We start from the raw sequence: 27,690 nt of genomic DNA, 5'->3' as shown, positions 1-27,690 counted from the left end.
GCATTTTTAACCATGTAATACAAAACCAGCACATCAGTGAACATCACGGCCAACAGACCTACATTTAATGGAAAGCATTTAAAAAAAAAAAAAATAATGAAGCCTACACTACCAAGTAATCCTTGCTGAGTTCCTGGAAGCGCAGGAACACCCGCATAGAAATAGAAACATCTAGTAACAGTGCATCTGCTTGCCTACTTGGTGCTGTTGAGATCTTCTTGGAGTAATTGTCATGTGTACAGTCCCCTTGACTTGCCCATTCTATAAAACCAGCTCATCCTGCATTATAGCAGGCATTTTTTTCAAAGGGAAAGTTGCTGATCTGGTGATTTAAATTTTTCTACCACCACCAAAGCCAGATTATTATGTTGCTGTTAGTTTCCCTGGTAAAGGCAGAGAATTTATTGCTTCAAAAAGAAGCTACACAAATTATTTTTTCATTGTGATACCACTAAGAACATCCTGAGTTTCAGCTATTAAGAAAAATTAATTTGTGCTGTGGCTGTCCTTGGTGAAGGATACTGAGAGGTTGTGTTTTGTTGGTGTTGTTTTTAGCATACCGGATTGATAAAATAATCCTCTCTGTCCTCTTTTTTGTTCTCTTAATGAGAACCACATGTGATCCCTTAGCAGCATCCTAAAAAACTTAAGAGGTCAAAGTAATCCCATGTGCAATTTTAATGAATTTTACACAATTAACATCAGGGTTTTCGCCTATAAAGAGGCAAGCTACTAGAACTCTTTTGTTTATTTATGGGAAAGCATTTTCAGATATGAGTGAGGATTTATGTCCAAAACCTGTTATTGTACATGGGTTGTGCCTACTCTGAATGTTGCACTGGTGGAGGGAACACACCTTAAACAACCTTATTCAATTCTTAATATTCCCTGAATGTTCATATTTAAGTTATGAGTATACCTATGAACCAGAGTCAAAGAATGTTTTACCTTATGCAAAGTACATCTTAAACTTCAGTCTGAAGTTTAAACATCTCTACTGATACCCAAAGCAAGCGTTCCAAAACAAGCAATCACCAACTGCCTAAATAAACAATCTGTAGCTGTGTTAAGGATACTATTATCAAAACTGGTGAAAGAGTGGACTCGGAGCACCACAGAAACCTGAATTAGCCTGCTAAAAGCACGTAAGATTTAAATGAATGCCTCCAAGAGTACATTTATGAACAATGATGTAACTGTTATGACTCTGCTCTCAAAAGCAAAGACGAACCAGGCTAAATCGGGCTCATGAGTCAGAAAGTGCAGGTTAATAAATTACCACTGTGCCCCTGACGTGCAGTAACTGTTCACACTGGTATGCTTCGCTTTCAGCCGGAAACGGACAACAAAAATTTCCCTTAATGTTTTGTGTGTGTAAGAGCACACACATGAATTATTGCTCCAGCCCAGCTGACAGAAAGTAACTTTTCAATTTGAAACCAAGTAAATAAGACTTTCATAGAGCCAAGCTCAGTAATTAAAACTATTTTTAATTTTCGAACATGATTGTATAATGCATACAGACTACTAATGAACAAAGATAATTAACTGCACTGCTCAATGTGTAGGTTTTAAAGACAGAAATGGAAAAGTCAGAAAACAGGATGATGCCAAAGGCAGACGTGGCCTTGGAAGGACAAGAAGGTTTGTCTTGATGCAGTGAAAGAGGAAGAGGCAAGGGAACTATCTGAAGAGAAGGACCACTTTGCCAACGAGGATAATCTTACATTCCCCTTCATTGTTGCCTTCTTGCTGTTTTGAAAGTACAAAAAGCCCCTTCCGGCTCCCAAATAATGTCTCCTTTCCAAAAATCACACAGAGGCTGCTTGCAAAGCTGCAGAGAGTCATGGACATTCTGCACCTATAACTCGATAGGCCTGCATGTGCCACTGTTTTGTCTTTAATAGCCTGCTCACTAGAATTACTGCTGTCTCTCCTAAGGGGCAATGAGAGGAATAAGGGCATATTTAGGTTACACTCTTTGAGCCACGAAGTCCTGAAACCACAGCAAGGCCACATCCCTGCTTTCCACACGGATGGCCTAAACGCATCTCACATGAAGGTCCTTCTAGGAAGGACCTGAGACTGGTTGTCTCACACAGCACTGCCAAAACGGGAGGGAGGAAGGGGGACAATACAGGCTTGATCAAGTGCCACGGCCATCAACTTGCAAGTTAACGTACTCTGTAGTGTTATAAAATACCTGTGAGATTTCCTTCATTCAAAGCAGTTATAGCTGGGTCATCCTAGAGTCAGCCTGGAGAAAACTGAGCAGCAAGTATCTCAGTGGACAGTGAATCTGGTTTTGAGCCCGAGCCTGGAATAACTTGTGCATGTATTTGTTGTCTGAGCTTGAATCCTGTGCCCCTACATCAGGACCCATTTGTATTTTTAACAGTCCCATCCATAAAGCAGAGAGCTAAGCAGCAGCACCGCAGAGCACGGGGTATTTGGGTTATAAAGCTAAGTGCACACACCACAGGTGGTCCATTCCAGACAAACTAGTGTCTCTTTGCAAAATACAAAGCCAGCTGGTTTTATACAAGGCTGTTCCACACAAGTTAGTTTCAAGAAAGCAGCCTTCTTAGAAGTAAACTTTCCCAGTGCAGACAAGCTCTCGGCACATGGCTAGAGGTTAGCAGAGTGTGTTATTTGACTTCTGGCAGAACCTCAAAGTCTTTTCCCCCTCCTGTGGTCTCCAGTAAGAAGGAAGGCGGAAAAAAAAAAAATCAAACTAAAAGCACTGGAAGACAGCATCCTACAGCAAAGCTGTGCAATGACATGATTTCACAAATTTTCCAATACCAATACTCTGCCATGCCAAAGGCTACAAATGAAACAAGACAGATATTTTCGGGACTTCTGTATAACAAATTACCAGCTCCAAAGGCTGCTCTTTTAGCTTTCTATATTTATGAAGCAGAAGGCACCTAGAGTTAGTCTTGTAACTACTTGGTATGCAGTTGAGCTAAAAAATACTTTTTTTTTTTAATTCATATGAAAGAGCTTTGAACTCTTTCAAAGGCTTAGCTTGATATATTGATTATTTTTTAAAGCTTTCACCAGACTAATTTTCATCACTTCATTCCATCACCTCAGTTCTCCAACAAAGCAGATTTTATGTATTTTTTAATTTCTGTTCCCCTCAAACACCCTGCATCTCCCATACTTGGAAAAAATACAATAAACTAACACTGGTATGGGGGTGGGGGGAAGCAATAACATTAGTAAACCACTTTAGACCAACAAACAAGCATATTCTAAAACAAAATAAAAAGCACCAAATGAAGTATAAACCTGCAAGTAAAGTGAAAAGTTTCAAACATCACCTTGAGAAGTGGATGGAAGGCAAGTCTCATTTACCAAAACATCAAAAATGGAAATACTGCTTTTGAAAACTCAAAAAACTCAGTATTCTGAAGATGTAAAACAAAAAACAAGGAAGGTGGAGGAAAGATTTTTTCCTTCTAATATTCTAATGTATGCTACAAAGGGGGGAAAAGCAACCATGTCCCGTTAACATCAGAAGCCTGCCTTCATAACAGACAGAAAATACCAGGTGAAAAAGTGAATGTTTTATGACATTCAGTTTGGGGAATGTGAGCCATTATTTTATTCTCTAAAGCAAAATCTGGTGGGGGAGTGGAGGAGGGAGAAGAGATTAGTATATTTCAGGGCATGTGCAATATTTTTCCTGAGCTATTCTACACCAATACGTTCTGATGAAAGGAAGTTATATTCTGGCCCTGAAAAGGTAAAAAAACCCAAACAAAACAAAAAAAAAACAAAAACAAACCCCCCACAAACCAAACAAAAATACCCACCAGTTCAGCAAACAGCTGAAGATAGATAATAATTCCTCCAGATATATACATGACAATTGAGCCTCATTTTTAAGAACTACTTACGCAATCCAAAATTTTGTAATTAAAATAAGAGTTTCTCAGAGAAGTTTGTTCCATAGTACAAAGGAAGTATGTAGCTGAAAGAACACCAGCAAGAACTTTACAGAACTAGCACAGAAATGTGAATGAAGACTGCCGTTTCAAAATAATTCCCCATTTCCCCAAATTCACAAACTGCTTTCCTGTTATTTTAACTTTTTTTACCCATTTAAGATTAATAGTGAGTGCCTATAATACCCTCTTTTCAAACAATCACTGCACTACAGTACCAGTGACACACTACATTATCTCCTTGTGAGAAAGGCAGAAGAAACAGATGGAGGTTCATTAATTGTTCTGTGGTGCTCACTCTCTTTGCCCGAACAGAAAGACGGTAAGAATGCCTGTACATGGACCAAGGGACCAGCCAGCCACCACCCCCTCTGGCAGCGACTAACAGGAGATGCGTACCAAGAAGTCTAACACCAGGGCGCAAATGAAGTGCTGGTTTCCTGATAATGCTCTCCAACATCCAGAGACCAGCACAGACGGACTCACTGAGTTTCACAACTCAGTTGCCAAGCAACCTCCCAAAACTCCTTTAAAACAAGAAAAAGCGAAAACAAGAATCCTCAAACCCACTGTTCATCGCAGAACAGTTGCTCAGCTCCACACAGCCAAATATAAATGGTAAAGCTGCACACTGAACATGGGAGACTAAAACTACCAGAAAATACCATCTATTTCAATATCTTTGTTCGGGTTGTTTGTTGGAGTTTTGTTTGTTTTGTTTTTAAATCACACCACACTGAACACATTTATCTCAACCAGAAAGTTAAGAGGCAAGCAAATTTTTTCAGCTTTATCATTTCTTGTAGTCCTAAGTTTAAAACATATTTGGAAGTAAATTTGGTTACCAAACATTTCATGGATATTTTACTTGCTTTTTTAAGACTTAAAAAAGGAATAAAAAAGAAAACACACCTTAGCTCAAAGTGTGCCTAAGGACGTACGGCTGTATGGACTCAAAGAGAATGATCAAGTACATTAGAAATCTGCTAAAAGAGTTTCTGCCTATCAAAAACCAATGCCTTAACTTAGTGTTGCAAATCTGCATGCTTGTAATATAAAATTGTACTATTTAGGGAGAGAGACATTAACAAAAACTTTATGTATAGCATTAACTGTGTAATTGAGAATGAATGAATATGAAAAGGAGGTTACAACAAACTGACAAAACGAAAACATGGTACTGACAGAGGGTTAATATTAGCACATGCAACTGTGGCTTTTTACAGGCAAGTGAAAGAGAAAATACATACAAAATACCTATACCATGTACCAGGATTTCTTAGAGAGAGCCTGGACACATTTCCTTTTGGAGAGAATACCAAAAAAAAAAGTCAGCACTAACATGACTAAACACCAGTTCTGAAAAAATACTTTGAAAACACAGAATTTATTTAAAATCTGTAATGAACAGAGCCTGGCCCTTATGCATTTGCTGCAGGAGAAAGAGGTTTGAGTTATTTAGCACTAGTATCTTTCTACTGAATTTGGTCTCCAGGGTTTGGTTTTTTTGTTCCTTTATAACAGTATCAATAGGTTTAATTTCATTAAGGAAATTACCATTCTCATTTAAAGACTTAAGGCAGCTTATGCTGAGTCAAGACAAAAGGTCCACCAAATCCACCATGATGTCTCCAAGTGGGGCAGACAGCAGATGCACAGGAAAGGGAAGCCTAACAGCAGCAATACTTGAAAAAACACCTCTCTCAACCTTCAAGGTTGCTGAAGAATTTCTTGAGCCAATTGGGATTACTACATATGTAGTAACCTCACTGGGCTTTTCTTCCCTGACTCTGTTCAGTCATTTGTTAAAAATTCAGACAGGTTTAAAGCCAACAGTATCTTGTATCATGGATTTCCATATCTAAACTAAAATTACATGAAAAACTTCATTATTTTGTTTCTCTTAAATCTGTCATCTTGCATTGGAATGGATGCTAAATACCTGCCTCCTTTTCCATGTGACTCATAGCATTAATTTTTTTCTCCATATCATCCCTCTGTTGTCCCTTTTCCAGGTTAAAAAAATCCCAGCCTATTTAGTCATTCCCCATATAGAAACTATTCTATAGTTATTATCAGTCTTTTTACTGCTCCTCACTTCTACTGTATCTTCTTTGGGATTTATACAATATTAAAATATACGACACAGGTTAATACAGAAACATAAGTGTGTTTTCTGTTTTGTTCTGCATTCTTTTTATGATATTTGCCTCCTCCCCTCTTGGGTTCTACCAAGAATCAGGGTGATTTTTTTTCAAACAAAAAATCTGCTCAGTTGACCACCCTTTCCCCAAGTAAAGTCCAGACTGCTTTATTCACATGCATCACTTCACAATTATTTACACCAAGTTTTACCTGCTATATCATCACTCGCACTCTCTCAGGAGACACTTCTATAATTCTCAAAGATCAACTGTATCTTGATTACCCCAACTCAGTTAACACTAGTAGAACACTTCCTCAACCCACTAGTCACCCCGCTTCTCCAAATCACTTATGATTTTGCTTTTGATGATCACAAAGCAACATAGGTTTTATCAGAGATCCACACTAGACTGCACTGGTGATCTCCCTCCACTGTGCAAAATATACTCTGGAATATTTTACCCAGTTATTTATCTACGCAATGTTATTGTGCTTTCTGTCCACAACTGATTCCTTTAAAGTTTTTGGTGGGAATTTTCAAAAGCAACTGATGAGATCAAGCAGATTTAAAAAAAAAAAAAAAAAAGAAAAAAAAGAGTTTCTTGATTGCAGTATGTAGACATCTGAAGATCCTTTCACAGAAACCTAAAGAAAATGTTTCCAAAACTATCTTGGATTGTTTGTGGTCAGCTAAATCCTTTTGATAGTTTCAACAATTGTTGTGGCATTTTTCGACTACTTTTTTGTAAAGGTCAAAGTCAGAGAAAATAGTAACATAAAAACCTTGTATATGTGGCATATTTTTCTGAGCCCAGAAGCAACATCCATCCTCAAAAAGGCTCCTTCTGTAAACATTTTCATTCACACTGGTTTTTTTTTTTTTAAATGACTGGACTATAAAATTTAGCTGAGAATGAACTAAGAGAAGACTGGAAAACAGTAATGGACACAGGTAAAGTATACTTACATTTTTTCATCCTTGCTTTTTTTTGGGGGAAAAAAATCATCTCGATTAAAAAACCAGCAAGCCAATAAGGCATCTAAATTTTACATGTTTCTAGAGAAATAAATCTGTCCACCTTGCCAAAAAACAAGAAAACAAACAAACAAACAAACCATCAGCCAAGCCTTCCATATGTTAGTAACCGATGTGTATAAACATAGATATCTTGTGGTTTATCTTACCTTTTAGCCAGCCATAGTTTGGTTCCTATACAGGTAATGATGTCACCCAGTCCCTGCTGAAAGTCCGAACTAACGAGCTGTTTTGATTCTAAGTATGACTGCAGCAAGTGAAAAACCTAAATAAAAATAAAAAACCAACCAAATTGAAACTAGAGTTTCTAGCCACTGCTTTTCCTCCAAATAACTGTAAGATGAAAACAGCCACCTGCAAAATGAACAACCATTACTCAAGGAAAAACATGTATTCGTTTGGCATAACAACAGATAGAATCCTTAAATTGCCTGTTCTTTAAAATTTACTTTTCACAGTAATTGAACAACAAAACACAGAAAGTGCTGGAAGATGTTAACCCCCGCAAAGTGAGCAGCGGACAGCGGATGAACACCACTCCTACTGGCCCTTGCCAACCTCAGCATCCCTCAACTTTCTTGCAGTGCCATCTGCTCGCCAGTGCCGGCACAACTGTCTGTGGAGCACGCGGGCAGCTTGGCCCACTGGATGGAGCGGGGCTGGCTGCATCGTGCAAGTACAACCAAGGAGACAGGGAAGGGTCTTTAAAATCCACACGCTGAGCAAGAAGCTTTTTAAAGGCAGTAGAATTATCATCTATAACCACTCTGAAGTGCTGACAGAAAAGTTTCTTTATTCCTGCTCCTGAGATCCTTCATTCAGGGCTCCAGTCAAACACAGCGGGCAGCTGGGTTTCACAGCGAAGGGAGATGCTCGCACCTTTCCCTTCCAAGGACAGAGGAGACTGAGCTCCTGCACTGGGGCTGTGCACTGACTGCGCTATCTCCTCCAGAGCTTCACATAAAAGCCTAGTAGACACGTCCTTGCTACAGTGAAGGAAAGAATTCAAGATACCAAAATAGAAAGCATGACCTGTAGCTTCCTGTTCAGACAGTTAACAAAGCAAACAATTTCTCTTCTTAGAGACCTTCCTTTGCTATCTAAAAACAAGTTTTCCAAGTAGTACGGAATATATAGAAGTGTTAAGAAAAACTTGAGTTAAAAAAAAGATGTATAGTTCTCTAGATCATAAGCATGAAAAGGAAATATTGGATTATATGAAAGCTGATAGCAACTGCACAGTGGAGGGGGACTCTCCAAGCCCAGCCCCTGTAGTACCCATCCCCTCCGCATGTGGGAGGGGGTGCGTGACACGCACTTCTGACGCAAGTGCCGATGCCCGTATCACCCCACTTGGTTGTTACCTTTCCCATTCACGTGCAAGTGAGCAGGCAGCATTACTAGAATTAGTCAATTTCTAAATGGAAAGACATGGAGATAGGCGGTGCACTCCTGAAGCCTAATGGCAACGATCTTGCTCGGGTTGAGTTTTGCACACACATGCAGTTTGGAAGCTGGAATAGGAGGAACAGGCTGCTAACTTTCCCTCTTTAACTTGCCTTACAGCCTCCAAATTTGACATTCTGTTTGCCTACACAGGTAAGTTACATTGATAGACATGACAAGGTTTCTATGCAAATTGAAAGAGTACCTCCCCCATTATTTATTGAAACTGGCATTGTGCAGAATTTAGGAAGCTTTAGAGGTGTTATCAGACCATTTCTGAAAACATATACATGAGCATTTTATATGGAAACACTCTTAACGTGTGACAGTATTAGCACTTCATACTTGCAAAGTGACAATTTTATGACTAACGGATCAAGCTGAGGCCTTCACTGCGCTTTGGGAAAAGAAAAACTTTTATATCCAGACTTTTACATCTCAGATCTTGGTTTCCCGCATTCCAGCTGTCACTTGCTCCTGGGGTTTGTTTGTTGTTTTTTTTTTTGTTTGCTTGTTTTGGAAACACAAGCCCTGCCGCATAGCATTAACTTGACACAATTTCATCTGGGTTACTTTTTGTGAAATTATTCAAGTGGAAAAACAGCTGCAGTAGTTTCAAATAAGCACAGAAACAGAACAGAGAGATGTCAAGAGACTATCTAATCCATACAAACTGAGGCAGGGTCTAAACATTCTCCAGTGAACAAATGCCTGACTGTCCTAATCCTGAAAACAGCCAAGAAAGCAGATTCCAAAATATTTGTATGCAACCTCTTCTAGTGTTTCACCCTCAAAATCCAAGCTCTTGAGGTAAGGTGTTCCTCTCCACCCCCACCCTTGCCCTCACGGTGAACAACTGTTCTCTGGACACCATTCAGTCGGTCCAGATTTTTTCCTAGTGAGGTACTTATTAAACACAGAGATCCCACTGGGGCCCCTTTGACAGGAACAATGAAATAAACTCTCGTCTCCCTGTGTTAACAGGTGCTCTGCAGGCAAGAGGCATCCTGGAAAGATAGCTGTCATCCTGTCTTTCTTTTTTTTAAATCTTCTGAAGTCCTCTGTACTGAATATCATTTTGTTGACAGCAGACCATCTTTCTAAGATAGTTTTTCCAAGATCTTTTTGAATTTTTATCTTTTTCTACAAAGCACTTAGCAAAAGTGCAAGCTTGCAAACATGAGAGTGGCACCAGAGATCTCCACTTTGAATCCTCCTCTTTAGCCTGCCCTTGCCTGTGCAACTGTCTGCTTATTAAAACGCTTTATGTAAGTATCTACTCAAATTAACCTTCTTCATAAAAACCAATGCACAAAGTTGCCACTAGTACTAGTTTCTTTGAGTTTTTTTTGGCTTGCCCTTAATCTCTGTTATCTAATGGACACTACAGAAGAAAACAATGTATATGTAGAAGCTGCTCTTATTGCCTTTTATATCCTCTGCTAATTGAAAGTCACTTGGTGCCTTAACCTCTCTGATTTTATTCTGCTATCCTTGTGTTCATTTCCAGGAACAAGAAGGGATTTACCTCTAAGCAATAATATAAAATCTGTTTCACAATTATGAAGGAGTGATCATATTTTTTCCTAGAAGCTTAAATTAATCTCTTCAGCTTTTAAAACAACTCCCAAAGTGCCTTCCTCCTAAATACATAGGAAACCTAAGTAGTTTGATAGTTCAGGCAAAAGGTCTTGAGAGAGGGACAACTGCGCATACTAAGTAGGTCAAATTTGTGGATTTAAATTAGTCCAGGTAGGAAATTCACTACTGAAAGCGCAATCAGAACTCCTCTGCAATTTAGTCTATATAAACCATATCCTTTCAATACCATTCAGAAGGTAAAAATCAGAGAGCATGAGCCATATTTAAGCAGTAGAATTAGAAGGTGCAACTCACGTTTGACTCACTCTTGAAAAATGTTGGCATTCATTAAAGACAAATGTTCAACTGCTACAGTTTACTCTTGTCTGACTTTTGACATATGCGAAATACTGATTTTCTCATTATTTCAGTGCAAGCCGTCTATCATTTATTCAGGTCCTCTCACCAAATTTGAGAGATCTACAAAGCTTTCCCCACAAAGGAATTACTTTTTTCAGCATAAGATTTTAGAATGTCTCAACTAAATTTGAAATTGTAATTGTAATGATATAATATATAATTATAATTGAAAATGTCCGCATGTTTTATTGAAAGCCGTATTTTATGTAAGATAAAACTTGAGGCAACCAAGCAATCTGTAAAAGTTAACCTCCGTAGCTCTTCACTTCCATCACGTGTGACACGTCGTTGTTTAGCTTATAGTAATATCGCTGCAGCTTCCATGATCTAAGACTACAAGCCAGACAATGTTTGCATGGGGAGGCAGCAAGTTTTATGAGACTGTTTGATATCAATGATAAAACAGACGGGCTTTCCAGCACACAGCTCTCCTCACGTCCAAAATACTACTCGATTTAAAATCCTTTGCTAAATTCCTCACTTACACATAAATGCAATGAGGTCATGGTGTTCCTTTTGTATGTGGGATTGGTTTTGTATTACACTAAGGCAATATATCAATGACTTTTTTTCTTTTTTAAAGGTAGCTTTACAAGAGATTTGCACTGTCTGTAGAGGAAGGTTTATGAAGACTTAAAGGATGACAGTGATTATCTTTACATTTGACATGAACTAAACACCAAGAAAGCAGCCTGAAAGCATCTTTGGGATGTTGGGAATCTTTTTAATAGGACTGAAGACACAACACCCAAGGAAAGTATTGTCCGTAGTTCTGTGGAACCCTGCATTAAAGATGGCAAGTTGCGGGATGCTCACAAATCTTTTCTCTCCCTCAGCAGGCTGTTCAGGAGTCAGGCTAATACCCCCGCAGGACTGTACGGACTGCCTGTCAACCTGGGCAAGAGTTGTTAAAACAGTGTAAGCCATGGGAAGTACAGATACTTGCATATATAATGCTGAACAGTGTCCAGCGATTGACCATTCTGAGACCCTTTAGTCCATGAGGTTCTACTAACTCTGAGCCAGCATGTCCTAACCTGCTGCAGGTAAAACCACCAACATGGGAGGACTTCTTAGTGCAGAATAACACAGGGAAAAAAAAAAAAAGGCACCAAGCCAGCTCAGGTGTGACACTATATCCTCAGGACCCAGCAAACCCCAAGGACCCAGCATGCCAGTGAAGGGAAGTCGTGTTCTGCTCTCCAGCCATTCCAGTACCTTCCCTCCCTTCCTTGGCATTGTCAATGCTTCATCCTTGTTCTTCAGCTGTAGAAGCCTCAAGAAAAGGGGTAAAAGCGGAGGAGAGTGGGGAAGGGAAGAGGCAAAAAAGGAAACAGCCGGCTTGGGTCCCTGCTGGTCGATCAGCACACACATCCTTCTGTCCTGTTCACATCCATCCCCGACCAAACAGCATGCTTTCAGATGCAACACTGAGAGCCTTCTGTGTCTCCCTGTCATGACATGAGCAAGTTGACTGTTTTCTTTGTACCCAAGCAGACCTTAAGACATAACATCTGCTATTTTCCAAGTGTTCATTTTGGATGATCACGTAAAAACACAAATGCACATTACTTTTTTGAAAAAAATAAATGCTTAAATGATTAGACATCAACTAAGTCAAAAATATAAATCACGAGAAGCAGGAAGAGACATTTTTCTCCCCCACATCAACTTTGATATGATATGAAGCTGATCATTATCTTTAGAAGCTCTCATATCAGCTCAAATTGCTGTATTCAAGCTGTGAAATACACAATAAGAATAATGAAGCAATGCAATGGTGGATGAAAACTTGTATAAAACACAAAATTTAGCAAGTGCCTTTAAATTTTTTTTAAGCCAGGAGTTCTCCTGCATATGTACAGAGACACTGCAAATATAACACAACCTTTTAATAGCCACAAAATTGATCTATTGTGACGCACTTTCTAACAAATTAAAATTAACATTTTGTAGCATTAGCATTAATTTTATAGGAGGAACTAAGGTTTCTGAAATTTACAATAAGCTTTTAACTTCAGACATGAAATAACGAGTAGGTGGATACTTGGTGTGCAGGCACACATATTCATATTTAAAAGAAAACACAGCCTTCAGCATGTTGCTGCACAAAGTGTCTTTTTTAAACAACCAGATTTTCAAAAAACACATTGAAGTTTATATAATTGCACACTTCTCAGTGAAGTAGCAAAGTTAAACTTTTCTCCCCTTAAGCTGACCTGAAGCAATAAAAACTTCTGCATGCATACCCTCAGCTATGTTTGGATGAAATTAAGTATACAGTACAAATATTCACATTCCTAAGCGCAAGACTGAAACAATGCTCCCAGTGTTCATTTCAGTGCTTCTTGAAAAAAAAAAAAAAAAAAAAAAAAAAAAACCCAAAAAAACCCACCCAAAAAACAAAAAGCAAACTGACATCACCCTAAACTGTACATTCTAAGCATAGATCATTTAACTCCCTAAAAAAATTACAAAGAATACAGATGTTTCGCCAGCTGAAAGAAAACACTGTGTAAATACTAAGCTTGGAAAAATATGCCACTCACCAAGCTATGGAGGTTGAAGCAACAGGGAAAGCCAAAAAAGGGTGTTTGCAAAATGGCAGCAGTAAGGAGATTACTGCACTAAGCTAAATGTGGTTTTTCAGAATTGTTCCATCTAAAGCTTTTGCCCGAGTATTAACAGGCTAGTGAGAAAACCTCAAACATGATTTTTCTTTTCTTCTCTCATTTAAAGGCAGATAAAATTTTATTCTTCTTCTATGATAAATACAACTGCCAAGTTATCTCTGTATTTTCAAAGTGAGGCCAAATTTTTCATTTTTTTACTACAACCACGTAGATAAAAACTGGCAAGCTTCTGTGACAGGTGAAGGCATTTTTATTAAGATGATAAAAAGTTCAAAGTTACAATAATTATCTCTAGGGAAAAACAAGCCCTAAAAATCCCTTTTTTTTTTTCCTTAAAGATGAAAAGTGCCTGTGTGATAATTACAATGGGACTAAAAACCTCAACTACCTCCCCACAGTTTCCCAAGAAGATAGCTACACAAAAATACATGGAATAGTTTATAACTATCTGGTTACTTTCTGATATTGTCCTGTTCTGTAAAAATTTGTATTTGTGGAAATTAAATGTAATATTTTATCACCAGCAAGTATGGTATGAACATAGTCCCTGCAGTTCATGCTACCCTCACAAACAAAGGCAGCTACACAAGTTGCAGGGCAATAGTTTAAAATTAGTACAGAACCACAGCACACAAACTTGCTGTACCAGGCAGCACTGGTGGCACCCCCCGTGCCCTGCGTTCTCACGGCATATGGTTCATCCTCTGCCACACTGAGGTTTAGGAACAGTGTGGACAGATCAACTCTATTACAAACGTTAAGGTTTTCCTTCATCTGAGGTATTTAATTATCGGGGGGGGGGTGGGGGGGGGGTGGGGGGGGTGGGTGGGACGGGGACCTGACAGTGCTTGGGGGGGGGGGGGGGGGGGGGGGCAGAGTACATATTCTGAATTTATTTCCACATTTAAATGACAATATATCAAAGAGGAATTTCAAATATTTATCAATTCTCTTGCCATCCCCAAACAAATGTGAAGTGTTAGAAAAGCCATCACTTACTACATTGCTCTCATAGTCCTGGATCATTTATGTATACCAGATTATTATAGGCATCATCCCTTTGTTCCAACCACCTCCTTTCTTTGAAGTCTTTAATTTCGTTATGGTAATTTCACAACTAACAGATCAGATTATTATTTCTGCCAAATATAAATTATATGATTGTCATATATGATTACTATATATTAATATTACTTGCTTCCTCAAATTTGTTTTTGTACTAATTAATAAACTCAGTCTGAAGTTGAAATATTTCCCTTAGCAAATATTTTTCTCAAAAATTATATAAAATTTTTTTCTTCCTTTAAAGCAACAGCTGGTTCGCAATTCAATTTTTCCATAATTTCAGCTTTGTTTTGTCAGCACATTTCATCATCTAATTACACAATTTTGGTTTATTATTCATGAGAAAAGTAGAGCTTTTAAATCCTTCTTCCAAATACATCCATCAAAATTCATAAAGCCAGGTTTATAAAAGAATCAAGTTGTTTTAATTAAAATGCAGGCAAGCATGTTTTGATTGAATTAAGAAGTTGTAAAATAAGGTATGAAAGTGTCTAAAGTTATGAATAAAAATACAATACTAGTTAACTCCATATAACTGAGCAAGAATAACACAGCTGTTTAATAATCTGAAAATTATGGATGTGCCGTAACTAATGAAAGGTACAAAATGCTGAAAAATAGCAAAGTAGCTTTCTTCTCAGTGACAAATATATACCACAAAACATCCATTATTAAAAACATGTTCTTAAAGTTGAAGATAAACTCCGGCTTTTGTCTAAAACAAGCCAACGAATGTGAAATTTCACAGATCAAAGTTCTTGCAACACCAGTTGCAATACCATTTTTATTCAATTTTCCTTCGGGTTTTTCTTCCTATTTTAGTCAGGGCGAAATTGAATTCCAGCTTAAAATTTGTGTATGCAGCTCAAATTCTGTATTAGGATAAAGCAAAACAATAAGAAGTTTGCTGCCAGCTATCATCATACTCATTAGTCTTTTTTACTTGAAAGTCCTAGCTGAGTTTTCTCTTAAAAATACACGGTTTGCCTATTCGCACAGCAACCTGATACCAGGTCTGACTTTATAGTTATTAGGACTTTCTTACCATTAGGATCTAAGATACTTTTAAAGCTGTCATTCATCTTATAAGTAAAGGTACATGTGCTGGGCAGAGAAACCCAACGAAAAGACCTACGGACAGATTGGCTGATGAGAAAACAGAAAACCCCAGTAAGTAGATGGGGTTTCTCAAACCTGCCTGATGAGTAAGGGTCTCGCACACATCATCCTAACCAGCAGGCTTGACCAGAGATGAAAGAGGCTACTGTGGAGCAGGTGACATTTCCACTCTCTGCAAACATACCTATTATCTTCCCCATGTAACCAAAACCTGAAAGTCTAGAGAAATGAACACACCAGACTGTATGTTGGAAGCAGTTAAAAATTGTGCTTAGCCTGTACTTGATCGGAACAAACAGTAGGAAGGACACAATGAAGTCTCCTCTTCCAAGTCTATACCCTGCCATCATAAAAACCCACCCGTCACTGTCTTCATCCAGCTACCTCAAAGGATATAAAGCTTTCCCCCTCCTTTAAACAGCCTTTTTTCCTTTTTCCTTTTTTGGGAGGTGGTGGTTAAACAATTCGAAATGATTCTTTCCCAGACTACGTCCTCGTAACACAGTTATCCTGCACACGTCCACATGAAGGAGACAAAATGCAAATAAAATACCAAGGTACACACCCTTGTTTACTGAGGGATATTTACAATTAGGAAGAATATTAAAGGATACAGCTACCCCACTAACACTAAGAAGCTGACACGTAAGAGACACGGTCAGTACGAACATGTTTATAAAGAGTGCTCGGCAGTACACTGCTACTTGACCCCGTAGCTTTGCTGGTTTCAGCAGAGGTGATCTTCTGTCTCAGGAATGTCTGTGTTAACACACAAGCTGAGAAAATTATTAGAAGTAAGCCTTTATTTCCTAAATTCACATTATAGCATAAAGTGAAGTAAAACTTGCAGCTTCAGAAAACAATTTTCTTCTCTCAGCTAATGATTTTAAACTTACAGAAGAGAAAATACACATACAGGTCTCTCTCTTTCAAACAGAAGAAAAACATTCAGTGTTTTTCAAGTCTGAGGAATAATTTGCCACATTAGATGTCCAAGTGCAGGTAGCTATACCCATGAAAATAAAAAGGTGGTGCTTTTCAGGGTCATATTACATCTTCCAAAAAACTTTTCCCCATTCATACATCAAGTCAGTCACAACCTGTCACTGTACATGCCTCTGTGTATGAGGATGAACTTCCCCTTCCATTGCTGCGTATTTACAAGCATGTTGTCACTTTTAATGGCTCCATTTACATCTGAGGAACTCAATATGACCAACTGCACTCTTCTGTCTGAACTCTAAGCCAACATTACAAAGCCTGCTGAACTTAGTGCTGCTGAACTGCTCATTCTTTCATGGCAGGGATTGCTGTACCTCTCTCCAAGTGCAAATAGTAGGGAAAATGTCCCTCCCTTAACGAAAGTTCTCACACAATTAGTTGCTGGTAACAATGGGCACACAAAGGGCTACAGCTATACAGATACATCAAACACCACCCATGTTGGTGCCTAGACCCTGAACTCAAATGCCATACTCCTCCGTCATAGAGCAACAAAGCTGAACGCAGGTAGAACTCACAAGAATTTTCCTCTGTCAAAATTATCCCTACAAAAAAGGAACATGCCACTGAAACATGCAATAAAAGTAACTTTATGTCTAGACAACATAGCTAATGCGTGGGCTTACTTGTAGATAAGTCAAACTGAATTCCAAGTGCAAACATTAATAATGAGTAGTTCAGCTTTACAAAGGCAGTATATAGGACAACAGCACAAAGGAAGGTGCATGTAATGCAAACTCTTATTTTTTTGTTTTTCATTACAGTAACATCTAGAAAGTCATTCATGTAAGAGGATCCCGCTGAGCTGTACCATGAGAGGAAAAAGACAATCCTCAGCCAAACAGCCCTCCTATATTTTTAGTCTCATTGTACTACAAGGCAGTAGTATTCAGCACAGGAGGATGTGGATACAGCCACTTTCCAACAAGGAAGATTACTTGAGAGAAGAGAGGACTGGCTTCCTGAAATACACATCATCCGTTTGCTTCTTTTCCATGAATGATGAACAAATAAAACTTTTACTTATGTAATGGCATATTGCTTCTCAATTTTTGTAGTTTCCCCCTGTCCTCCCCATTCCAACAGGATTATTATAGAAGAAAGTCTTGCAGGCAAGGAAGCAGAGAGATTAAGTGATTTATTTAAAATCTACAGGGGATGCATCCCAGAGACAGACTTAACTCAGATCCTTTAAATTCCAGTTCACAGATAGTACACACGTGCATGAGAATTTACGTGGGGAGAAAAAAAAAAAAAAAAGACTAAATTATGCTTTAAGTACACTTTTTTGAAAGCACTTTGCTCTCCAGAGAATACAGTGGGAAGAAGAATACATATGTGCCAGTAAGATGTAGACTGTACCACCAAAACTGCACAGAAAATATAGACAGTATTTCCTCAGAGTTCATCAGTTTGGGACCACTGATCTTCCTGAATTTTTCTACTGGTATCATACACTTTTTGAAACTATGAAGTTCATGGAAATAGATAACTTACGCTGAAATTTAAACTACAGCAAATATGCGAATCATACTACTGCTGAAACTCAGCAGATTTTTGCCTTACGCATATGGACAAGCTATTTATAAATTTTTACTTCCCATCAGGCTCAGCATGATGTTAGCTTACAATAACAAGTTAATGTTAATGTTTTCCAGTAATTTTCACAGTGCCATTTAACTGCAAGTGCCCTAGCCAAGGTAAACGAAAGGGCTAACTGCATAATCAGAGAACAATATTAATGAATTTTGCATATCTGCTTTGAACACTTGGAATTCTACCTGCAATGTATTTCTCTTTTGTTCCCAAAGTTTAATCTCGCTAGCCAGCTGATTACATCTTCCCAAAACAGATCAAATATTCCTTCTGATTTTAATTTGCCACAAAGCTTCATCGCCTTGTGGATTTTTTTCCCCAGACAAACAAGCATCCTATGCTATCACAGAAAGTGCAAAACTCAAAGCTATCAAACATTTCCTGAACTCTAATGAGCTCACGCACTTTGTTTTACAATCAGCAGCATCACAGCAGACAAACGCTGTCCCTGCAAATTCACCAGTAACAGACAAGTTCCAAAGAAGAATGATTAAATTTGCTGGGGCTCTTCTCTTCAGAGGCATTAGAAGCTGTTCAGGAAGATCTGTTCTTTATTATTATTTTTCCCCTTCCCTCTTCCACTCGCACGCAATTGGTAAGATGTTGTTTTTGACAAAATGGAATGTCAATAGCAACAGTTTTTATGATAGAAAGGTTTTTTTTGAAAAGCAAGTTCTTCCAACACATTTCCTTACTCAAGGCCACTTTCTCCAACATTTGCACATGCTTGCCTTTGATTTTATTATCCCAGAGGAGTACAGCTGTCTCACTGTCTCTAAAAACAGTTCTGCTACTGTAGCTTAACCCTCCACTCGCTTTGGATATTGAACTGCATAGAGGTTGGCTTCTAAAAACAGCAGTGCCAACGGTAGATGTTACCATGCCTACCACTTGTTCAACACTGCATCCTGCTGAAGTTTGACAACTTCAAACCTCCTAGCCAGGCTTCTAATGAAAGCAAACTATCCACTCCCTTCGGTCGCATGAGTTAGGTTAGCAGAGGCCTGCTATGTAAGTTGAGCAAATCTTACTCCTTTTTACTGAAATAGCTCAGGGAGGAACACCAGCTGATCTGTGGCAGCTGCAACACCCAGCAGAGGGCTAGTGACAATCAGCTGGATGTGGACTGCTGTGCACAAGCTGTTTGCAGAGTACAAGCCTACAGAAATCCTCTGGCATTAAAGCCTCAAAACCGGCAATGAGAGCAATGACTAGGCAATGCACCCATTTCACTATACGCCAGATTTGCTCAAGGCAGCTGAAAACCATTCTGCATCAGTGATGCTTCAGGACTTCAGAACTATCAGGATACTTCACATCCTTTTTCTTGCAAATAAACACCAAAGAGAAGGTGGTCAGAGTATCTCAATGGGTTCTTCGGTGTCCTTCCCCTTCCCAATCAGTATCCATTTGGTCTTGCCTGTGTTCCTCTCCACCCACCACTCCACAGCCAGTGTCCTGTCACTTTTGTATTTCACCAGCAGCTGCAATTGCAACAGCACCCACTAAAATCAATAGTTTCTTTAGTTAACAGATTAATCACTTTCTGTTTACTACCTTTAGATAAACTAAACCAGAATCCAGGGAGAGCTTGCAGTTTTAAGGCACTTCACAGTCTGAATTTGGCAGCATGGAAATGAGCAGAAGCCACCACTACTCTCTCTCGTATGTTCCTGGTACTTTGTTCATAACCTCTGATAAATCATAAATAAAGCTGCAAAAAGGTACCACACAGAATGGGTCCTCATCACACAGATCTTATCTGTATCTCCATGATCACAGTACTGCAATCTTTTAGAGCCCTGTAAGTGTCTGTGCCATACTGTGTCTTAAATCCTGACCACAAAGCATCCAAGACCTTGGTCATCATCAGATTTTGCTGGGGATTAATGGTTTGTATTGAATTACTGGAAGGATCATCACATAACACAGCAATTTTTTTGGAAACAGTAAGATTTACTATAGAAATAAAAACTACAGTAAAGCACATGTGAAATATGATTGCTTCAAATAAAATCAAATGCTAAAAATATTTCAGTTTGGAGAAGAGGACAACAAAATGAAGAATCAAGATTATGTTGTCAGAAGTTACCGAATCTGTGGAGGTAGCTTAGGAGTTTACTTAAATTCCATACAATTCCACAAGTTAACTGCACTTGGAAAAACAAAGGAACTTTATTTGAAACCGAGTTCCCTTTTTCCCCCCTCCAAGTACTGTTAAGCCTTTTCTGTGCACTTTATCAGTCTTGTTGGCCTTACAATATATTAAATATTATCAGCCAGCTGCAAAAGGGGAGTCCACCTATTTATTTATTTAACGTTAAGGAGGATGAGTGCTCTCCTAGTAAGCTACAGATAACAATAGAATAAAAGCTTTTTGTTTAACAGGTTAAAAGGTCAAAATAAAATACTTATTGATGACATAATGGTTTTCGCTACAAAAATCTGAAGAGATCCCCTACAGATAGTATGGCGTACAACACAGTAATAATACTGAGTGTGAATGTTTTGTATTACAAACCATGAAAGAAAAGAACTTAAATTTCCTCAAATTTATCACCTAGTTCTCCGTTTTAGTCACTATACAAAATGGACAAATACCATCCACCACCCAAAATAACCCATTTCTTACTTCTTTCTGAGGAAAATCAAGCTACCTAAAGAAAAAGACCCCAACCAAGCTTCTCCAGGAATTCAGTTGTGAGTACGTGACAATAAATGCTTCCTGTTCATGACATGACACCGTAATTGAATGGTATCGTCCGTCATCCAGGGACACCTCTGAAGTGTTTCATGTTTCTACAATTGCAACACTGCAATTGTTTTGAGGATACTCATGGCTAATCACGGTATTGCAATTCTATACAACAAAGTCGTTTCTTAAAAACTCCAGGGATCACCTATGTAGAGAAAGCCATTATAAGCCCCATTCATGTACTGACGGAATGAAAAAAATATTTATGACTGACTCCCAACTTCTAAGCCTTTCTTCCTGTTGCCCTATGTAATCTTTATAAACATCACTGAAATAAAACTGAATTAAGAGATAACGATCCGATGGAACACAAATTCCTCTGAAAGGAAAAGGCTGAGGGAAAAGCATCAGCAAAATTCAACTAGTCACACAGCTGATGGAAAAAAGTGTCAGAGGCAGCAGTGGTTATAAACACCTCTTTTTCTGAGGAAATCTGGCTATTAATATCAAAGCCCATCACACTCAGACAGTAAAAAACCAAAGAAGTTACTGCAGTAATAATTTGAGAGCTGGACATGATAAATTTAACAACATCCGCAACTCAACTTAGGAAATATTTAGGATGAGATCATTTATTTGGACCATGTGATCATGGAAGTTCACAAATTAAAGTTCACATGAAATTAACTTCTTGTTCAAGTGTTCACAAAGTGCCACATTGTACAATACTGAAAATAGCTTTAAATGTCATTAGAAATACTAATTCTTATGTCAGATTAGACTAAAATTACAATGCTGTATATTCAATGTATCTGTCTGAAAGATTTTAATTTAATTTAAAAAAAACTTTTTACTTATCTGAGAGTGCAGTATGGCTTTTTAGAAAAATTAAGAAGGAAGAACATGAAACAACTCTCTATGGGTTACAGGGTATTAAAGAAGGAAATAGAACTACAAAGTAATGTATCTACCACTGTTACCAACAGTTCATATTTTGCAGGGAAAACAGTATTATGCTTTTATTACTAAAGGCAGTATGAGGTTACAAAGATAGCTTTTTCCTCCCCAGTGATCAGTGAGTGCCAAGACACCATATTTTATATATTTTAAAACTAGTTAAACATAAAATGCTCATTTTTGGCTTTTATAACCTCTGTCTTTCACTTCTGACAACAGAAGATGCCTGATGCTGTAATATAATTTTTCAATGTCTCACAGAGTACAATAATCCAAGAGAAATAACTACAGTCATAAGAGTATTACCTCATCCTAATATCTATAGAACCTAGTTTGATTAATTTTGAAATAATTTCTTACAATATGATAATTCAGAAGTATAAATGATTGACTCAAAACCACAAACAAAAAAGAGCATTTCTATTGCCAGAAGCACTTGATGCACTTCATTTTTTAAGGTCACTTTTAATACAACACTAACTAGTACCACCACAGAGGTTTGAAATCCTGCCTGCTCAACAAGTCTCCTATGAAATCTACCCAAAGGTGATTACACCAAGTCCTGCCCTTTTGAAATGCTTCAAGACTATCTATGGGCTGTGGTTTATATGCTGCAACACAGGATACGCACATACAGCATATGTTTTTTATTAGATGTTACATCAGGAAATAACAACTATTAACAACAACTATTTGGCAACAAGATGTATATGTGAAGTCTTTTAGAGTGTTACTATGTCCATCTCTACATCTTCCTTAGGCTTTTTTGGAAGTGGGTAGTGTTCACTAGATGGGACAGGAGCATCATCACCATGGCTCACGTGTATGTTTCCATGATGGTATTAATTACTTTTTTATTAACATAATCACTTAAAAAGCATGAAGTATGTAGGATGTTTCATGTAAGATGTTGACACTATGATTTAAAATTTCTTATTTGTCTTGAGTCTATCAGGGTTCAACAATTACTTCATTTCAAAGAGCAAAGGCTCTAGCTGGTATTTCTTATGGTACAAAATGATTCAATAATTAAAAAAAAACCCAAAACAATGGAATGAAAAGAAACAAGCCAAATATGCACTCAGGAATAGAACCATTTATATTTTCTTTGAAAAAAAATTATTGGTGTCAGTGGTGTCTGTTTCACCAGTGGAACAAGACAGTCAAAAAACAAATAATAAATGAAAGATTTCTTGCAATGTACAAATGTGAGACAAGGACATAGTAGACATTTTGTTTGCTACAAAAGTGTTTTGTAGGGAACAAGAGAAGTTCTAAGTTGGCTTTTCCTACCTTAAACTATTTTTTTCCTTGAAGAATAGCAACTTAATATTATAAAGCTAATCAAATACATGCATTTGGACTGTGGAAAGGAAGAAAAGGTGCTAAGAAACTTCAACTATACTGAAGTCAAGCTCACTATGAACTATAAATGCTCAATATCTTTCATCTAGGTCATAAATATTTAACTGCTGAATTCCTAAGTGATTTCTAGTAGTAAAACAGAAGTTCTAATCTTATTGTTGGTGCATTTCCACCAAAAAAGGACAAATCTGATTTCCAATGTTTAAAGCTTTCCCAACACCCAATTCTGACACAAAGACTTTTCAGCATCTATGGAAATACCTGTGTATATTTGAGAATAAAATTCATAACCATTGCTTATTTTCCACAATAAAAACAGGCCAGAATGAACTACTACAATCCAGAGAGGTCTCCTGCCAAAAATCAGACTAAGACTTTCATTGTCGATGTGAAGACGTACTGAAGTGTACACTTTTGAATAAAAGTGAATATACAGACACATTTGACATGCACTTCTGACAGCATGGTAATAACCCTACTGTAGTAAGCAACAATATACCAGGACAGCAGCTACTCTTTCAGAGAGGGTGCGGTCCAGAACAGAGATATGGAGGAGTAAGCACCTGAAACAAGAGCTGGCAGGAGGGAGCTGATAGTGAGGGTGCCAGGGGAAACAGGAAGAGATAACAGAGGTGCAAGCCTGAGAAGGAATGAGGGAGGACAGAATAGAAGCACCTGCTGCTTATCATGCCTTCAGAAGCCTCATTCATTCTTTGCTTGCTTGAAGCTGTGTGGGAGGTTTCCACATTCCCAAACATCAAGGCGACTCTGATGATCCAGAGACAACTGGCACCTTTTATGAAGGAAGGAGCAGAGAAAAGGAAGGACCTTCACAGGTGATAAATTTAGAAGCATCCCTGTCACCCTCTTGGCATCCCCCTTGCTCTCTTCTGCAGTTAGACCACACCTAGGCTGTTTCCAGGACCTGATGAAGGCTCCACAGGGTACTTCAAGCCTAAGAGCTGCCTGCAGCTCCACTGGAAGCTGCATTTCTGATGAACCAATTCAGAATCCACATTACTCATTGAGGGTTTTAGCAGCAATGTCCCAGAGCTGGGAGCATGTTGTCCTAGACAGTGGAAAACAAATTTTCTTTCAATAGAGCATTGCCCCCCACATAGCCCCTGGCCTAAAAGCAAAACATAGAGATAGACCCTTATAGTAAGACACCACCCCTACACCCCCCCCAAACCCCTCCACCACTAGATGCAACTATAACACAGCTGCTTCTTGTTAGTCCTGCCCCCACATAAACTTCGTCCCATGTAGCTTCTTTATGTCAGTCAAATTTCTGTACAATCCTTCCTCAGCCTGGATATCCATTTCCCATTCTCTTCTAGTCCATGAATAAACAGCAACAGAGGAACACATTTCCAGAGTTCATATGCAGAATATTCATATTCATCAGTTCATATTCAGAGTCATTTAGAGCCTGAGTAAGAAAACCACTTTAAGTCAAACAGCCATGTGAAAACTGTTCCTAGAAAATTTTAGCACCATAACAATAACTACTTCAGAAATGCAGATATCCTAAGATAATTAAACTAATAAAACCAAGAAAAAACAGTGGTAAAAAACACTACTGCAAGAAATGCCTGTGACATCTAAACAGAAAAAAAAAGTAAAGCAAGTTACATGCTTTAAACTTGGTTGAAGAAGGAAAAAGTACACTACATTCATTCAAAAAAATTCTAATTTGTCTCATGAACACTCTGAAATTGATTTCACACCTTGGAAAAGAATCTTATTCTTGTTTTGTGTTTCCTTTGTTTCATTTTCTTAGATTTCCAGGGGTTTTTTCCTCTCCTCCTTTCAATTTTTTGTTCCACTATTTGAGATTCTTGCATCCTGGCCTTCAGTATAGGTAAGTCTTTACTGAGTAGTTAGCCACTTAAAACCACTTGTCCCTCTTCATTCTATTCTCCTATCCAGCATTCTTTTAAATGCCAATGTTTCCACCTTTCTCCTCCTTTCATGGAGGGTATTCTTCTGCTTTGTAAACAGGCTGAGAAAGCTTCCAAAGACCAAAGAAGGCACCTTCCCACATTTCTCACTATAGCCTGAACTGAAAACACAGAGCATAGTAAAAAGCCCTCACTGTTCATAAATATTTTTTATACATCCTCAAGCAGTCAGAACTTATCATAGATGGGTATTTTTAAAAGTATATCCAGGAAGTGTATCCAGGATTGTCTTTTTTTTGGCTCTGAAAGTTTTAAAGACATGGTTTCCAGATCAAAAGGAAGAGAAAAAAAAATCCTATGCGGGTGGGATTGAAAACATGTTTTTGGAGATGAAAAATGAACTCCACGGAGTACTAAATTAATTCACTGCACCACCTAGGAGAATATTGTATCTTCAGTACACTTTACAAGTTTCAACTTTTCCCTTCCCAACTGTAAAAACATCCTCTGCCTGTGACAGAGTGATAGGATTGCTTTCCTGACTAATCATGAGGGATATTTAAAGATTCATAATATAAAACAGGTGCAAGAAACATGCATAGAACTGAACACTGAAAAAATTTAGAATTCACAAGAGTTCAACTGCTGTTCTGGGAGGTCTAAATCAAGTTAACCAGCCAGTGCCTAAAATAGTTCAAATCTTCAGGAAGATCTAAGTAGTAAAAAGTAGAACACTGTGCCTACACTATTTGTGTCTAATATCTCCATCGTCCAAAAAGAAAATAATCTATCTATTGTCAAAACTGTACCTATAGGATTATTTCTCTTTCCCTAGTTTAATCCTAACACCTAATAAAAATTGTTCTATATAAACACATTCGTATACAGTGTTTTCAATCACTGCACGTTTATCCAAGACAGAACGAGAGAAGCTAGCTGAATACTATTGATGCTTTATGGCTGTAACTGAACACCAGGCAGGGTACCTCAAATGGCTGCACACACAGCCACCCCGCAATCTCTGCTAGCAACATGGGTTGCAGGAGCTTTTGCTCAGTAAGGAGTGGTACTAGGTGCACTGGATTGGGGAGGCCAAAACATTTGCATAGCAACTGCTTGCCATACCCATAGTAGTCAGTGTCAAAATCTAGGGCGTGGGAGAGAGGAAGGCAGTGCATCCATCAAGTCATCCATTCCACTTTACAGAGGGGACAACTGTCACACTCTCCCCAGCACAACCCAGAGTAGTCCTTATAGTTACCTCTCAGTTAAAAACAGCAGCAGCCTTGTTTTCACTAATTGATGAATATTGCTTATTCTGAACTAAAACCACACTTTTTTTTTAAGGTTCAAAGATGTGAACACAAGGTTTACAACAATAGCATCTCTGCATATCCTTAGTTGCTGTAGGAAGGAACTCAAAAACAATGCAGAAACTGAATGAAAAGACCTAATAAGAGTTGTAAGAGCTGTCTAAATTTATGCCCTTTTGAAAACAAATGACATGTCTTAGGAAGCCAGAAACACAATATTTGGGAGCATTAGTAATTACAGTTAAAGCAACTTCAAAGCAATGTCCAACTAGCAGATCTGTCCAGACAATTAGCAGTACCACATGAGTTTTTAAAAAAAAGCAGCTGGAAGAAAACCTCTGGCAAAATCTCATCAATGATTTTCTTTCAGAGACTGCCTGCTCCCATTCTTGGAACTCAGTTGCATTTCTGTTGCATTCATAAATATAAATCTTGTTCCCAAATGCTTACTGCCTCCTTATATCAGTGTACCCCTATGTAACAGTTAATACGGATTTACAACATGAAGAAATGAGACAACTGTTCTGTTATTGCCAGCTACATATAAGTGAATATGTTTTCAACTTGACATCAATATTTCTTTTCGCTTTGTACTAATCTTAAAAGTAAGGCTTATCTTGAACACTAAAACCTGAGCTTAGAAAAGAAACAGCTGGAAGGAAGTTTCATTGGAAAACATTTAATTATAGCAGGTTTATTTCTTTGATCTGTAGATAATGTAACATTTGTTTACTATATTGAGTTTTTATAAGCCAACGTTGAACTGCTACACTTCAAACTTTACTGCCAAGCCAAATAAAATGTAATTCAGCAGAGTCAATGTTTCTGTGCTACTGAATAAAGCCAAATAAACAACATGCTACTTCCCCATTCATTCCCTCAGACCCTAGAGATCCTTTGTCTTCAAAACAAAACAGGAAAAATATATGGTCACTCTCACCCCTGCTGGTAATTCACATTAAGGATTTTCAGGTCAAGCTAACGAGTAGTATACCTCTCTCTCTCACTCAGCCACAAGGACCAACATCCAAGAATGACTTTCAAAATATATTTGCCTAATTTGTCTCCTGTTGTCATATTCTCACACCCTAGCCACTGGAGTCTGTGGGTTTTTATTACCTATTCAGTCCTGTAATAAAGAAGGTCCCGTGATTGCTTGCTAGCTCATGCATCATTCTTCTCTGCTTTATTTTCAAATGTTCATATTTATTTAAATTGTCTTTATTCCTCTAAGTGTCCAAGTATTAAACTCATAAAACACGAGAGTGATCGTAATCTCAAATACCTGAAGCTTGACCTTCCTTTGCAGCAACTTAAGCTAAAATCCTCCTCCTCTGAAAGAAAGGAAAAAGGTAACCACATTCATTAGGCAGGCTCTACTTTCATCAACAACAATCTGTCTTAATACAATTCTTCCGTATAATTAAACTACCTAACATATTGATGTTTTCATCATG

At 38.1% G+C, this 27,690-nt stretch overlaps 1 protein-coding gene across 6 annotated transcripts in view; it reads right to left on the bottom strand.

The window, feature by feature from the left end:
• The window catches only part of THADA (THADA armadillo repeat containing), a 168,671-nt gene that overhangs the window by 56,919 nt on the left and 84,062 nt on the right, over nucleotides 1-27,690 (bottom strand). For all 6 annotated transcript variants that reach the window (XR_012774823.1, XM_075496299.1, XM_075496302.1 and 3 more), the window contains one exon: nucleotides 7,287-7,402. Coding sequence is in view for 5 of the 6 variants with exons in the window: in XM_075496299.1 (XP_075352414.1) it covers nucleotides 7,287-7,402 (116 nt within the window). In the remaining variant the exon portion in view is untranslated. The remainder of the gene's footprint in view (nucleotides 1-7,286; nucleotides 7,403-27,690) is intronic.

Source organism: Mycteria americana, chromosome 3 (assembly GCF_035582795.1).
Source record: "Mycteria americana isolate JAX WOST 10 ecotype Jacksonville Zoo and Gardens chromosome 3, USCA_MyAme_1.0, whole genome shotgun sequence".
NCBI classification, from domain to species: domain Eukaryota; kingdom Metazoa; phylum Chordata; class Aves; order Ciconiiformes; family Ciconiidae; genus Mycteria; species Mycteria americana.
This window is presented reverse-complemented; position numbering and strand designations above follow the sequence as displayed.